Genomic DNA, 17,440 nt, shown 5'->3' with positions numbered 1-17,440 from the left:
GAGAAGGAAACTAGAATAGTCTATTTAAGCAATCGGATAAACTACGAGGGCTTCTTAATTTGTACAATTTGTCTATGAAATAATGCAACCTGTATACAGTTTAAAGCTTTACATGTTATTTCACAGACAAATAACGCAACCTGTATACAGTTTAAAGCTTTACATGTTATTTCACAGACAAATAACGCAACCTGTATACAGTTTAAAGCTTTACATGTTATTTCACAGACAAATAACACAACCTGTATACAGTTTAAAGCTTTACATGTGTTAAGCTTAAAGTTTTAATTCTTTCTTCTGTTGAAATGGAGCAACCATCTATTGTTTTTGAGTGGTATCCTCCATAGTGATTGGAAGATACGTAGGTTCTAAAGATCAAAGACAAAGCTACAAAACTATATAACCCGAGAGCTTTCAAAAGTTGGACCTTTCTTCGTCAGGAAAAAAAAAATCTGGGAATGACTAAACACAGTTTGAATGTGAGAAGAAAGTACGGCGATGTCATAGTAGACCACCTTATTTCAGTGTTTTGATTAGCTTTAAAAGCGTTGTTGCATGTGTGACTCATTTCTGTTGTACAATACGACAGGAAGCAATAATGTTAGATACAATTTTTCGTTTGTTCTTAAACACAAACCTACACAATGGGCTATCTGTGCTTAGTAATATCCATGTTATTGTTAAGCTGTTGGTGGAGCTCACTTGAATGGATAACGATCGATATGCAGACAAGAGTTAGTTTTATCTAAATCACAGGCTCGCACAGTAGACACACTTTCCAGTAAACAGTGGGTGCCAACAAATTGTTTTTTTGTTGTTGTTGTTGTGTTTTCTAAAACTAGAAGATGCTCGTTGAAACAATGTAACAGTGATCGCACTAAAAGTAGTGATGAATAAATATAAAATATGAAGTTAGTCCAATACCTGGGATAAGAGAATATATGAAATACGATTGTCTATTCGGCTGCTCACAACTGTCTTTTCTTATTCCATATAGTATTTCTATGGTGAAGATTGCATTGCGTTTATTTTTAAACAAAGGAGAGACTGCAATATGCTATTGGCAAAATATTTAGGTTTCAATGCAGTGGATGTATCCAGCAAAATGGAACACTCAGCCAGTTTTGTTAAGTAGATTTAGGATTTTTGTCGCTGGATGCCACTGTTCTTTATTATTTATCAAGTGCAGGAAAAGAGTGCCTTTGACAATTGTCATTTCTGTAAGAAGGGTCAAAGAAGAGACAATTTATTCAACATAATATAATAAAATTATAATTGTATAATATAATTATACTGAAATGAAACACATATAAACCAAACAACAAATATGTTCTCAAATACTTACTGTCCCTCGCTGAGACAGTGGTAAGTCTTCAGATTTAAAACACTAAAATCAGGGCTTTGATTCCTCTCGGCAGACACAGCAGATAGCCTGATTTGGCTTTGCTATAAGAAAAACACACAAACACTTACTGTATTTATGCAGTTTTGTTTTTTTCATTCTTGCTGTTATTTTTGAATAATTTCAGGTAAAACGATGAGAGAAGTCTCATTTGATTTCGTGAAATTCCCTCACAAAAGAAGCAGTTTTTTACTTAAGAATTTTATCAGATTGGCCATTCAACAGATAGGAAGAATTGACGGATCGATACGAAATCTTGGAGATATTTTCTTGTAAGCTTATTGGTAATAAGCATTTTATATACCGTAGACACACCCTAATTTTGGAGAGATAATTCTAAGAAAACAAATTTTTATTTGCAACACCTTGTTATAGCCTTGACTCTTTTTTAACTTACTGAGTAAATATATCATATTCTTCACACTGTATCGACAATATTAGTTAAATTGAATGTTTCATGCTGTTGAAAATGCTTGTAATTGGTAAGAATGAGATTACGATCTGTATGAGAGTCACTTTTGAGTATATCATAAGCTATGTGCAATTGTGTCTTTCTTTTAAAAAAATCACATCTGCAGTTAACAAAATGGAATTAACATACATATACATTTTATTAAAGTAAATCAGTTAAGCTTGATAAGGGCTAGTTAGACGTTCTGAAGGACCAGTTTGAAATTTACCAAATTTTGGACACACATACATACATACGTTTATATGTTATGTACATACGTACATATATATTTATACTTACATTACAGTTTCTCAGTTTCTGTATGTGTCAAAGAACAAATGTGTTGTCTGAGAGAAGTTTTGAGGGCTTTTATTATTTTACATTGGTCATTTATTATAGTTAATTGGGTCTATTAACCTACACTAGTCATGAGTGCTTGTATGGAAAGAAATTTAAATTGAATGATATGACAGGAGACTTAGAAAAATTATAAAATATCAAGATAGTTGGTGAAACAGGAAATTAAGACATCAACAATGATGTATGATAAAAGATTGGCTGAAAATGTGAAAATTAACACTACAGATTTCTTTAAAAACATTAGAATTGATGTAGGAACCTTGAGAGATGGTAGGGAAAGGCTAGTATCTAATGATTATGAGATGGCTGGGTTATTAAATTTTGCTTTTTTTCTAGTTTTTACTAATGAAGATTATTTCACATCTTGAACAGTTAATAAATGGAAACAAGATCAAACAAAATGACTGCACTACTTCTGAGCTAGTTAAGAAAAAAATTTAAAATGATAAAACACCTGGGCCACATAATGAGGGCAAAAATTGGACTTGTGAGCCACTTACTGCTATTTTTTGTCAGTCCTTGAGTAGTGGGCATGTATTAGAGGACTGAAAATTAGCTCATGTAACTTCTTTTCTCAAGGGAGTTGATAAAAATTGTTCCAGTAACTATAGAGCCTTTAGTCGTACATCTGTTGTGGGAAAAGTTTTGAAAAATTCTGTTAAAAGATGCTTTGCTTAGTCATTTAACAAAGTTTAAAATTTTATTGGATAATCAACATGATTTCACTATGGGAAAATCTTGCCTTACAAATCTTTTGAAAATGTTACTGAATATGTAGGTTAGGGTAAGGGTATAGATTTGGTGTATTTGGATTTTCAGAAAGCATTTGACAAGGTGCTATTTAAAAGGCTTGTAAAAAAATTGTCCGTAGGCGTGGAGGATAAGTGAGTAAATTGGATAGAAGAGTGGCTAAATGGAAGAGAGCAGAGGGTTGTTATAAATGGTGTTCATTCAAATTGGATTAATGTCACAAGTGGGGTACTTCAGGGCTCAGTCTTAGGACTTTGGCTCTTTGGGGTTTACAGCAATGACATAGATGAAGGAATAGTTGATAAATTACTTAAATGCGTAGATGATATTAAGGTATTTGGTGTTGCTGGCTGTAAAGAGTATGTTGTTGCATTACAAGAGGATTTAGATCATTGAAGTGAGTTGGGCAACAAAATGTCAGTTAGGTTTTATTTATAATAAATGCAAGATAATTCCTGTGGGTTATCATAATTTGGATGGGAATAACTTTAACAGTGTCATGAAAGAAAGGGATTTTGATGTAATAGTTGATCAGTCTCTAAAGCTATCCAAGCACTGTTGCTAGTGGTAGAGCAAATAGGATTTTAGTATGTATCTACAGAAATGTTGAATACATGTCTAAAGAGGTTATAATTTAATTGTACAGGTCACTGGTTTGGACATGATATTCCAAAGGACATTGAATTGTTGGAAAGGGTTCAGAGAATGGTTACTAGAATGGTGCATGGGATGGAGGGGTTTTCATAAGAGGAGAGGCTGAAATCTCTCAAATTTTCTCTTAAAAAGAGTTAGGGGGAATCTGATTGAGGTGTTTAATCACCTTTTCTCATGTTCAACAGTGAGAATAGTAGGACTAGGGGACACGTATACATTTTGGCAGGGTAGGAGTCATCTCTAGCTAAGACAGTTTTATTTCTCTAATAGAGTGGTTGGTCTTTGGAATGGATTGCCTTCAGATGTACAGATAGTAAATTTAAATCAATTGAAGAAAAAACTTTAAGTACATGAATGATAAGGACTGGCTTTAAATTTGTTTGTTATTGTTTCTTTAAGTTAGTTTAGAGTGTGGAACAGATGAGATAAAATAATAGGTCTCATGCTGCCCTGTTATGAAAATATCACCTATATATTCACAACCAGCATATCTTCTACCACCAGTTCCAAAATCATATGGGACAGGAATCGAAAGGTTAATGGACACTACAATTCTGTCCCCCTCTCGATCTTACTCTCTGATGGTCAGGAGGTGACTGATGTTCGGAACATCGCTAACACTCTAGGTGAAAGCTTTTGCCGGGTATCTAGCACTTCTGCTTGTTCCTCCACCTTCCTGGCCATCAAGACTCGGGTAGAGCGATCACCTCTTTCCTTTTGAACTGACTGTTTCTTTGACTATAATTGTCCCTTTACCCTGGTGGAACTAAAAATGGCCCTTCATCGGTCTGCCAGTATGTCTGTTGGACCTGATGATGTTCATTATGACATGCTGCACCATCTATCTCCTGCTTCTCTTGATGTCCTTCTGATTGTTTTTAACCGGATCTGGCAGGAGAATGTTTTTCCTGATGCCTGGCACCAGGCTATTATTTTACTTTTCTCTAAGCCAGGGAAAGATCCCAAGATTCCTTCAAAGTACCGTCCAATTGCTTTGACGAGCTGTCTCTGTAAGACATTAGAAAGGATGGTTAATGCTCGTCTTGTATGGTTCCTTGAATCAAACAACCTCCTCTCGCCCATCCAGTGTGGGTTCCGTTGACAGCACTCCACCACAGACCACCTAATTTGTCTTGAAACATCTATCAGAGAAGCCTTTCTCAACCGCCAACATCTTGTATCAATATTCTTTGACATAGAGAAGGCTTAGGACACAACATGGAGGTATGGCGTTTTGCGAGACCTCCATACATATGGGTTACGTGGCCATCTACCCATGTTTATTAAAAAATTTTTAATTGACAGGAGATTCCAAGTTCCTGTGGGTTCAACACTTTTCCGTTCTTTCATACAGGAACTTGGAGTCTCTCAAGGCTGTGTATTGAGTGTTACACTCTTCAGTATAAAGATAAATGCCATCACTGAACAACTCCCTCTCACTGTTGCGAATGGGCTGTATGTCGACAACTTTCACATCTCATGTCAGTTGTCAAACATGAGATATATTGAGCGGCAACTACAAACCGTCCTCAATTGTGTACGGAAGTGGACTCTGGCGAACGGCTTTAATTTCTCTCTCTTCAAAACTGTATGCATGCACTTTTGCCGTCGACGGGTTATTCACCCTGATCCTGAACTTCATATCGGTGAAGTTTTGCTGCCAGTGGTCCCGGAGACCAAGTTCTTGGGGCTTATATTTGATCATAAACTGACCTTTATACCACACTTAAAGCAGCTTCGGGTCAAATGCACAAGAGCACTGAACATCCTCCGTGTTCTCTCTTCTACCAGTTGGGGGGCAGATCACTGTTCAATGTTAAAGGTATATTGTGCTCTTATTAGATCGAAACTCGATTATGGATCAATGGTCTATGGCTCTGCCAGACCCTCGGCCTTAAAGATGCTGGACCCCATTCATCACCAAGGACTTCGACTCTGCACTGGGGCTTTCCGTACCTCTCCACCTCAAAGTATATACATTGAATCTCATGAACCTTTTCTACACCTTCGCCGTTTCCAACTATCTTTACAATATACTTCGAAACTTCATTCCTTACCAAAGCATCCCACCTGGAAATGTGTTTTCCTTCCTCGGTGGGCAGTACTTTTTCAGAACAGACGATCTGTCATTGCTCCATTTGGCCTTCGCATCCGGGCGCAATTGGATGAGTTGGGTCTGTCCTTGGATAACATTGCAGATTCCACAGGTTGGCCCATCCCACCATGGCTTATTACAGCCCCCAAATGTGACCTTTCTTACAGTCACCTAAAAAAGGCAGATACTCCAGATTGGAAGTACCGTCTTTTATTCAATGAATATCTTTCAAACAATCATTCAGTTCCAATTTATACAGATGGTTCCAAATCAGGTAATTCAGTGGGCTCTGCTATGGTTTGCTATGGGTCATTAGTTGCATGCAGAATCCCTTCTACAGCTTCTGTGTTCACTGCTGAACTGTATGCCATATCTCTTGCCCTGGATGATATTGCAGCTGAGCAGTACTCCAACTGCACTATTTATACTGATTCGCTTAGTTCTATACTTGCCTTGGAATCGCTACACTTTAGCTCACATCCTATTCTCGCTGATATTCGAAACCGACTGGCCCATTTCTCATTAGCAGCTACTTCAATCCAGTTTTTCTGGATACAAGGCCATGTTGGTATTCGAGGGAACGAGCTTGCAGACATGGCAGCTAAATATGTCTGCTTCAGCACCATCACTCCTATGCCTATTCCGTACATGGACTATGGTGTTGTCTTCAAGGCTCGGCTCCGTGCCAGCTGGCAGTCCACTTGGAGTGAGCAACGTGACAACAAACTTTTTCAAATCAAACCCAAAATTGGATTTTGGCCATCTAGCTTTCATAAAGTTCGGAAGGAGGAAGTTGTTCTCACTAGGCTACGCATTGGTCACAGTTTTTTAACTCATCATTTTCTTTTATCTGGAACTGATGCACCAATGTGTAGGTTGTGTAACACTCAAATCACTATCAGCCACGTTTTGCTTTCTTGCCATCGTTACAATTCTCAACGACGGAAATATTTTAAACATATTTTTTTCCCAGGGTCAGTCTGTAACATTGGGCAGAGTTATTGGTGATGGTGACTCTGTCCACCTTGATAATGTTTTTAATTTTTTAATGGTCATTAATCTTTTTAATCTCATTTAAGTGTTGCATATTTATTCATTACACCTTTTTAATTGTGGTTCCTTTTTTACAGTTTTAATCTCTCTCCTTCAATTTGACATTGGACAATGGCCAGAACATTAAATAACTCGACACCAGGACTCGAAAGGCCAATTTCAGGTGACTAACGCTACTGTTTGAACTACTCGTTAGTCGTCCTGGCGAGTTGTTATTATACTTTTGCTGCATATCATTTCACACTTTTACTACTTAACTTTTTAGTACTGGCCATATTGACTCATAATCCGGAACCAGGACTGGAAAGACCAACTTCAGGTGACTGACGGTGGTTTTTATACTTACCTGTTAGTCTTCCTGGCGGGTTATGATCATCACCATTCTGCTACAGGTAGTTCTTTACACCTTTGTTGACTGGATGTCAACATTGGTTTTTACGCCATTTTCTGTTTTAATTGCCGTTTTGCTTTTATCTTCAATTACTTTTACAAATTTTACTCCATTTACTTGACTTTTATCTTTTTACTGGACATTTGGCTACTCATTATTATGATTTTGCAGAGTGTCTTTTAAAACTTTTATTCTTTTACATTTTGATAATAGCTGCTATGACACATAACCCTGAACCAAGACTGGAAAGGCCAACTTCAGGTGATTGACAGTGGTTCTTGAACTTACCTGTTAGTCTTCCTGGCGGGTTATGATCATTACCTTTTTGCTAGAGTAAATACCTTACAACTTCTTATACTCTGCCTTCTATCTTAACATTGTAGACTAGGTGTCAACATTGGTTTTATACTTTTTTGTTTTACCTTCATTTCCATTTATGTCTATTACTACATTTATTTTATTTTTTTTTTTACATTTTTACCGAATGTCTGGCGCAGATAGCCTCGCTGCTTTGTGCCATAAAACACTAAATCAATCAATCAATCAATGTTATGAATTTTGGTGTTTACAGTTAGATCATTCACATCTGTGTACCAGTATTAACTTAAAATATTGTGTATTTTTGTGTTGTTTTGAGGGTTTTTTGTGATCTAATGGTTGTGATTGTTGACAGTGGAATACATTTAATTTTTAAGTGGTGGTCCTAACATTTGAATGAAAATGTGTTGAAAGTACAACTCGACTGGAAATTAAGAATCGTGTGACTTGCGATTTTGAAATTTTATGTGTGTAACAAAGAAGTTATTTATTTCCATTAGTTTCTGCAGTCATAAGGAATTCAGTAACTTGAAATGGATATTGTATATTAGAAACGATGGTGGTTACTCTTTCTTCTTTTAAACAAATATTAAGAGTAAAAGCGTCATTTTTACGTTATACTTGATCGGGTGATGGTCACTGTAACTTGAAAGGTAATTTTTGGTCTATACTTCAATGAGTAAGGTGAAAACGAAGGAATAATGGTGACCAGAAGAGAAAGCGTCATTATATTCACAAAAGAGTAACAGAACAAAACGTGAAAGGGATGATGGTAGCTGCATGCCTGAAAGAGTTATAGTGGTTTGTATTTGGCTGATGAAATGTAGTTAATGACTCTAGATATTGATGTAGTTTTATTCCTGTTAAAATATTATACTACTAATCAATATTTTCGTTTTGTGGTTAATATAATTGTTTTATCTTTTAATGGGTTTAATTATTAGCATTGGTGAGAACTTAACATTAAGTAGTTCTGTTTTCTTTCAGTGCTGGACCCAAAGGAGATAATTTGTACGAATGGGTGTCTACTATCCTGGGTCCCCCCGGTTCTGTCTATGAAGGAGGGGTGTTCTTTTTAGATATCCACTTCTCGCCAGAATATCCCTTCAAACCCCCAAAGGTAAGCGGTATTGTACTGGCATATTAGTTATTGACTTATATGAGAAAGGTTATTATGTCTTTTTTGCTAGTTGTTTGGTCAGCCTAAATGAAAAATTGAGCTTATTAATGTTGTATATAAAATATTGACATGTCACATGTGGAATTGTTTACATGCATGTACTCACACATGTATACAAGTATTAGAAATAAGTTTGGAAACAATAAATTAAATCTAATATTATGGGTCTGTTCCTATAGCCGCTCTGCTGTATGAAAAAGAAATGAATAAGATACAGTAACTTGTTTATGTAAATTGCGAGTAATTATTATTCAGCCAGTCAAATGGTATCAAATGGTAATAATACTGACAGTTATATGATTTTCAGTAGTAATGTTGTGAATTCACATGACAAAATGACACATAAATTTGTAGAAATCAAAGTTTTGGTTGGTGAATCCATGCTACTGATCCAAGTAACATTTTTTGGAGCTGCAAGAAGAAATTGTGTAGAAATTAACACTGTTAATAACTGGTGAAAGTTTTTAAAATGTCCGAGCTTCTCAGGAGTGATATTAAGCATCTCCAGCTTACTTTTTACTAGACATGTAAGTACAGGTATGAATGTTTCCTCTGAAACAGTAACATACACATTAGCAGGAAGTGATGTCAGGATGTGTAGCTGCTCAAAAATCACTGCTTGAAAAGCTTATCTAAGTTAATTAGATGAGCAAAGGTGAATGATGGTGTTCTTTACAGATGAATTTGTTTGGTAACAGGTGCTGGATATAGGAGAACGATATTGTGTGACTAGAAGTTGTTTATAATTGTTGTGGAACAGTAGTTGTAAGGACAGTTGAGTATTCTTGAATGCTAAAATATTCCTTATTTTTCAAAAACTAATATTAACCACCTGATCCTTTTCCTCCCTAAGTTTCTTACAGGTGGCCTTCCATATGAGGATTTACCACTGTAACATGTAGAGTGAAGCCGATACAAATATGTCTTGTATTCAACTAGTTGATGGCCATGATGGCTGACAAGTATAATGAAATTATTATTCAATACTTTATTTCATCATGACAGGGTCAGTAGTGTAAGGACTCATCTTTTAATAAAGCAGCAAACCTATGCATACAAGAAATGTGGTGAAATGGTGCCTGGTATGTTAATGAAACACTTGCAATCATGACTTGGCCTACACAAGAATGTATGTGCTTATGTGAAGACTGAAAGAGTCAACTGGCAAACAAACAATTTGTTAGAATTCTGGGGAATAATAGAGAGCATATGCAACAGTATTTCACAGTTATACATTGATAAACTTATGACATCATAAAAGCAAGATTTACTGCCCTTTTTTAAAGAAAATTTAAAGTACCATTCATTTATGAAACATAATTCCTTTTTCTTGCATATTCTGTAATATTGTATTGTATGTATGATAAATTGTTTAGTTGCACTGTTTAGTGATAAGCCAGTATGCTTATGATGTTAAAATTAGGATTTCAAAACTCATTATGGGCAGACCACAAATAATGCATTGTTATGTAGCTTTGTGCACTACAACAAAATCCAACACTAGAAACTGAGTTTTGATACCCCTAGTGGGCAGAGCACAGATAGCCTATTGTGTAGTTTTTTAATTAAAGCAAACAACAGCAAAACAATAATTTAATTCCATTTTACATTGTTTTTGACTTGTGAATATTCCACCTGTGTGTATATTTCTATGATTTTTAATATTGTATACTTTTCAGTTTTGAAATATTGTATATAATTGATTATAGTGGGGTTCTTTTCACAGTATCCTGTTATTTCACATGCAAGATGGCTTATGCCATATATTGACACTTTTTCTTACCTTTGAAATACTGTGTGTGAAGTCATAAATAAGATAGTATGGTGGAATATTACAAAGTAATTAGAATTTTTTTTTTTTTTCAAAACATCAGTGATAGGTTTTTAGAACAGTGCCTTAACATTACATATGTCTGAGATCTCAACAGTTACTTTGCATATAGACAATTCCCAATATAAAAGTCTTATCATAGCTCTCATTAATTTTCAAGAAATGATTATGTTTGTACCCAGAAACCCATCAAGAGTAAACTTGGAATTACAAACTAAATATAATACTCTGCTTTTATGTTTTCTTACAATGCATAACTTGCATGCTTTACTAGCAGTGCACATTTTACAGTCAGAGGTATTATCTATAAATGGTATCTAAACTTCTGTATTGTTCTCAAACTGACAGAAACTTGGGTGTAAAAGTCTCTTTTACCTGCTCATAAAAGAAAGTTGAACATGGTAAAAAGTGTATAAGAAATGCAAACAGAAGATGATGAATGCTTTCAAAAATCAAAGATGTTCATTTGGACAGCAATGAAAGACAACATTAAAAATATAAATAACAGAAACGACCAAATCATAAGAAGTGTAGAATGAAAAACTATTTATGGTAATCGACCAACAATTTTGAACAGAAGGCTTTATTGACAATAATTTTGTTATAAGAAACAAAAGGTATTATGCATTTTACTAATTCAGAGAGATATATAAATGAAGCTCTTACTCAAAACATCAAGATCAAATGACAGGTTTCATTTGCCCCATTGACAAAAGTTAATAAACTAAGTTTTACTGCAATGAAAGTATTAAATAACTGTTGCTGGAGTTCTTTTGAAATCTAATCCCCATGGTATACTCAATACAATAAAAAAGGTTGAAAGCTATTAATTTCACTTTATTTGTTTTGTTCATCAACAGCCAAAGATTTCCACACTTGTTAGTGATACCTTTCAGATTTTAAACTGAATGTGATTAAAGTATTATATCTTTATGAGTTGCAGAGATTTTTTTAAATCTTTTTCCTTATCCTTGTCTTTCTACAGGTAACCTTTCGCACCAGAATTTACCACTGTAATATCAATAGCCAAGGGATCATCTGTCTAGATATCTTAAAGGATAATTGGAGCCCTGCTCTCACTATATCCAAAGTTCTTCTTTCAATATGTTCTCTACTTACTGACTGTAACCCAGGTAAAAATATATAGTTCTATTAATACACTGTCTTCTTTAGTTTATAGTTTTTGAATCTAATACTGAATATTTTTTGTACATTTTGGCTTTTAGGAAATATATTAAAACAACTGATTTCCTACTTATTTGTATGTAGTGTTATCACTTGTGTTTTTGATAATTTAGAATGTGATGTAGGAGAAATATATTGTTTTATTTTATCTCTTAATAAGCTGTATGTATGTCATGATCTTTTATAGTATTTTAACAAATGCAAATTCTAAAAGCAATTTTATTCACTCTTTTCATACACAAAATGTGAAATTTGAATTGAACTTTTGGAATGATATACTTGGACTTTTTTAATTTAGAGAACTGTCATTTATGTATTAAAACAACATTTTGTGCATTGTGTTCTAATTACATTCTACTCCTATTTATTGTTTCTATTTATCAGAAGTTTAATGTAATTAGAATAATTTTAAAGATTTTTCTCATTTTACTTATCATTATGAGATGCAGAAGGACAGAGAATGAACATGCTGCAACTAGGTTCATCAGCACTGTTAACCAGACATGTGAACAATTAATTCCTAGCAGGAATTCTGTATATCCTCCATTCTTTTTAACCTAGACAGTTAAAACAATTAATTCCTGTGTAGTAATACAAATGGGACAGTGTTATTATCTGTTAAATCCTCTGTATCTTCCATTATTTTTAACTGAATTGTTGAGCAACACTAATTTATTTGTAGTATTCATAATAGAACAGTGTTGTTATTATCTGTTAAATCCTCATTGTCTTTGGACGAATCAACTAAATTCACTGGAAATTAGATATGAACACTAACAAATCCAAGGAAACAATAACTGAAAGATTCATCAGGAATTGTGTATGTTTTCAGTTTTAGGATAATATGTAGCACTGTGAAGTGCAGTATATAGAAAATCATAAATTTATGAAGGACCCATTCCTTAATTCCATTTTCTTGATTAACTCCCTTGCCTTTCATTAAATGATACAAGAAAATATGTATATATAGCTTAAATGTTGAGCAGATGTTGAATGCTGAGATTTTGGGGGTTGTAGTTCAATAACTAGCATAACTGTTTCAAACAGTAGAGAACCCAAGAAAACAAGTACCTGAACAGGCACTTTTCACACTGAATTGGCTAAAGTGCTCTGAAACATTCATGTTTACTTCAGTCTATATTTCTGTGAACTGAGAAATTGCTAAAAGGGTTTGTATATCAAATATTGCTATGTTTTGATACACAGTTGTTATATTTTGTTTTTAGTCATCAGATGTAATATAGTGCTTTCATGTGTAATAGTATCTGTAATTGCACATGGAATGGAAAACTATATAAAGTTTTAAATTGATGTGAGGGAACTTTATGTATTTCACTAGACAAGGTTATGTTAAAAAAAATTAATGTAGAGATAAGGCTAAAACTTAGTTTGTTGTTACACATGCTCAGACTTGTTTCTTTAATTAAGTACTCCCACCACTAATGTTTGGAATGCCTCTTACTAATGAATAGTAGAATTAACCATCACATTATAATGTCACTATTGCTGAATGGTGGGACTTGTTTGGTGGTGAGATTGTAATACATGACCCACAGATTGCAAGTTGAATATTCTGATCACAGGACCATGCGAGGCCTGTGTACTTTAAAATACCTCATTCTTAGACAGAGCTTTTCTAAATGTTTTTTTATTGGATAGAGATAAAATCTTTCTTGAGTGCCTTTTCAAAGTAAATAGTTTTTGTATTATAAATTCATCCATTTTTCTGTTCTGATATGATGACAGCTGTCAACCATTATTATTTGGTTCATACATATAAATTAATTTGTTTTGTGTGACTCTTAACTATATGTTATATACATGAACTACTAAGGGCTCACTCAGATGTACACTACTCTAAAACAATTAAATGGTCAGTGGAACTTGTAACCTTGTACATATGAAGCAACAATACTATTACATAATGGTGTCGGTGATATCTCTCATTTCATTATTATAAAAATTGGGCATCAGATATTTAGTCACATAACTTATGATGCAGATGATTGGTTATTCAGTTTATAGTGGTCTTGCAGAGTTTTGCTTCCTTCTGAATTACAGAATTCAAGCACTTCAGATTATTTATGAATCATGGGTGGACCTCTGAGGAAACATGTTTCTTCCATTGGACTAATGAAATCTTCCCAAGTATTGTAAGTGATAGGGAATTGGTTTCAAATGTTTTAAAGCATTGTTAGCAAAATGTGGGATGGTTTCCAAACTAATATTAAGATTGTTCGGAGACTTGGACAAAGTAATTCATGACACAAGCAGACCACCACTCCCTGCCAGCCCTAGCTGTCCATACTGGTGGGGTACAGGTTTAGATATAGTGTAGTGAGGTTTGTAAAATGCTTGTATACCAGATGTCCATGGAAGTACCTATCGCATATGACAAGAGAAACACAGTGATGTTAGAACATCCCCAGGTGACCACTAGCATGAGGAGCTACATTCCAGGTAGTAGACTTGTATAAATTTATAAAGCCAGAGCTACTCCATTTTTATTTAGGAACTTGATGAGTAGGTGGGGAGAAGAAGTTAGTATTAGTTCCTGCAGAATTGTACCATTAATATCACACCTTAAGGACCATAACCTAATTTCAGACTAATAGGTGATAACTTGATCTCAGTAGTAAATGGGTCAGCATAAAGATGCCCGAAAACATCTGCTTCAGAGGAAAACTTATGAACATGGGTTTTTGCATATAAATTCAAGTTAAATGTTAAAACTATAAAGAAATGTAAATCTACGTTTACGAAATGCTCGTTTACTAATGTAAGCTGAATTTTCAGTTGTTTGAATTTCAAATCGTGTTACATATCATCTAATGTCTGAATGCATAAAAATTAATGTAGAATGTGATCGATATTAGTTTATACCAGCAGAGTTTTATTATAATACTACAGTGTTTTATTAACTTGCAGGGGCATAGCTAAGGGGGTTGGGGTTAACCCCCCATGGACCCAAACTTTTTAGACAAGTTCAATTACCACGTGTGAAGTTTCATAAAGATCTGTGATTGCATGGCAGATACTTTCACACACAACAAATGGTCAAATGCAAATTTCTGATTGAACACTCTTTTAATACAGCAAGTTTTGTCAGAACTAGAGAAATACAATCGAATATCTATGTAAGGCTCAAACGCCTGTTCGTTCTTGCCAGGACATCTACAACACAGTTGGATTCAACTTTAATATCACGGTGAATGTATAATGAGGCTAGGCCATTCAATCGATCTTCAGTGGTGGTATTTCTCAAATACGTTTTGAGTCTTCTAAGAGTTGAAAACGAACGCTCCACTGAGCTCCTTGACACAGGCAGCGTGGCAAATACTTTCAACAGCCTAGAAATGACTGGGAACATTTTTGCATTGCACATTGCATATGCGTCTATGACAATTTTTGGTCTGTTGTTTGCAAGTGATTTGTACCAAACCCCAAGTTCACCTACTGCAGCTAGTGAAGTGCTGTCAATGTCAGCCTAGTATATATTGACCAACTCTTTAATTTGGTCACATTGTTGTGCTGTAGGTTCTAACTGTTCTGTGGTAGATCCTGTGGTAGTAGACACATGAAGTTTGTAAGGAGAGTTTTGTGACTGGACAGACAGTCACATATTTGTGAAAGAAAGTAATCAACAAATGGTACAAATACAACAATACGAAAGTACTCCTCAGGGCTAGTGGTTTGTGGATAAGCACGGTACATCTGTCTTTTAACCTGCCTTAGCATTATGATGTCAATTTGAAGCTCACTATACAGAGTTTGAGCCTCACAGAAAATGTTATTAATTAAATTCATTCACAGTATTATTTCCAACTAAACGGATTAAATCTTCTACTATTTCTGCGTGATGCATCACAGCATCTAAATCAATGTTCTGTTGCTGCATTAAGTTGCACAGAGGTAACTTAAAGGAAAATAATTTAGCAATGGTAAGTAGAGTGGTGATGAATTCTGGTTGTGTTATAGAACACAACAATTGATTGTCTTTTGTGGCAGTATCTCTGTCTTGCCAACCTGATATGGTCTCAAGGGCATCTGCAACTGCATGGATTAATTCTAGAAAGACAACGACTGAGTCATGCCTCTCAACCCACCGACTGGGGCAGAGACCTTTCAGACTCTTTTTTTTTTCAATTCAGGTGCTTTATTCTTCACCAAAAGACCCAAAACGTGCTTTCATTTGGATGTATTGAGAAAGTTTTCAATGCTAGAAGTTACTCCCATGCAATTTTACACAGGAACTTCTTTACAAGCATCAGAAATTGCCAAGGTTAGGGAATGGGCACTGCAGTGTACATAGGGTGCAAGTAGGAATTTATCAGTTATGTGTCTCTGGACACCATTGAATTTCCCACTCATAGAGGCAGCACCGTCATACCCTTGTCCTCACAGGTAAGCCATGTCAATACCATATTTTGTCAGATTGGTTATGATAACATCAGCCAAGTTTCTGCCTGTTACATCATAAACAGGTATAAATTGCAAAAAATCTTCTCTCATTGCAACAGAGTTGTCATTGTCATGCAAATATCTAACACACAGCAAAAACTGTTCAGTGCCTGAAATATCTGTTGTTTCATCAGCTAATATTGAGAAACACTTTGCAGCATTAACCCTGTTGACTAAAGCATTAAAAACATGAGAATTACAGGCATTGATAATTTCATTTTGAATTTGAGAACTCAGATACGTAGCATTTCTCTTTGTACTCTCAAGGTTTGCTGAAGGCTTGACATCACCCTTTGCCCTGTAGCGCAAAATTGCCCAAACATTCCCATCATTATTGATGGGCTCCTCATCAGTTTCACAAACAAACATTGGACTAGAATCATATTTTCCCTCAAAGCTAAACCCTGTCTCCCACACAGCAATACAGTATTAAAAATAGGCATTAAATATTGCCGGTTCTGTTCAATTTTTTGCTTGTAAGTTGCATCAAGCTGCAAGTGCACAGATGAACTTGTGTTTACGACCTGTAGAAAATTGTTACTTTTTTTTTTGCTGTCTTGGTGCTACTGTTTAAATTTATGTACCTTGAGGTCTTCAACAGCCTTCTTCCAGTTTGTGTATGGAAATTTCACTAGTTGTCCCAATTTCTGGCTTCCAGCACCTTTTGCATGTTGACTGTAGAGTAGCCATCTCCACTGTGAAAGCCAACGATGCTGGAAACGCAGCTTTCATGGACCACACTGGGGGAAAACATATCACTCCTTGGCTTCCATGCATTCTCAAGGAGGCATTTTTTGGTTTCAGCGTTTATCTAAAAGAGACAGAAAGACATAATTTTAATTATTTTGCACATAGGAAAGTTTGTTATGAGAGTACAATAACTTCGAAGAGAAAGGCTTAGAGCTGTACTTCACAGAGCAGGCCTAACATCTTGTTGCTGTAGGCCTACAATCACTAGCAGCAATGAATATTCAGTCTAAAACTCATCAGTGTTTGCATGATTTTTAATACAAAATTAATATAATGAGGAGTCGACTTGCCTGTTTACCAATGCTGACATCATCAGAAATGTGATTTCCAATGTCCCAGACTGGACCTGAGGTGGTAGTAGCAGCACTGGTAGAAGGCCACGGTGATGACTCTGATAATTCAGTTGACAATTCTGATTCAACCTGATTGGCTGCAGCAGATTGATCAGGTTCAGCCTCATGAATGGGTTTAAAGAACCCATGCAGTGTCCTTTGCTTTTTCAGGCTTGATATAATGAATGATTGTTTATTGCAACTTCTGTTTGTCAACGTCACATTCA

General features: G+C 35.2%; 1 protein-coding gene across 4 annotated transcripts in view; it reads left to right on the top strand.

The window, feature by feature from the left end:
• The window catches only part of LOC143258670 (ubiquitin-conjugating enzyme E2-24 kDa-like), a 45,808-nt gene that overhangs the window by 14,796 nt on the left and 13,572 nt on the right, over positions 1-17,440 (top strand). For 2 of the 4 annotated variants that reach the window (XR_013032454.1, XR_013032453.1), the window contains 3 exons: positions 1,530-1,674; positions 8,462-8,594; positions 11,471-11,618. Coding sequence is in view for 2 of the 4 variants with exons in the window: in XM_076518040.1 (XP_076374155.1) it covers positions 8,462-8,594; positions 11,471-11,618; positions 12,120-12,187 (349 nt within the window). In the remaining 2 variants the exon portion in view is untranslated. Of the gene's footprint in view, positions 1-1,529; positions 1,675-8,461; positions 8,595-11,470; positions 11,619-12,119; positions 12,982-17,440 lie in introns of those variants that run through there. The other 2 variants (XM_076518040.1, XM_076518039.1) reach the window with 2 other exon arrangements.

This window comes from Tachypleus tridentatus, chromosome 8, assembly GCF_004210375.1.
Source record: "Tachypleus tridentatus isolate NWPU-2018 chromosome 8, ASM421037v1, whole genome shotgun sequence".
In the NCBI taxonomy this organism is placed as follows: domain Eukaryota; kingdom Metazoa; phylum Arthropoda; class Merostomata; order Xiphosura; family Limulidae; genus Tachypleus; species Tachypleus tridentatus.
Note: the sequence above shows the minus strand (reverse complement) of the source record. Positions and strands in the feature narration are given on the sequence as shown.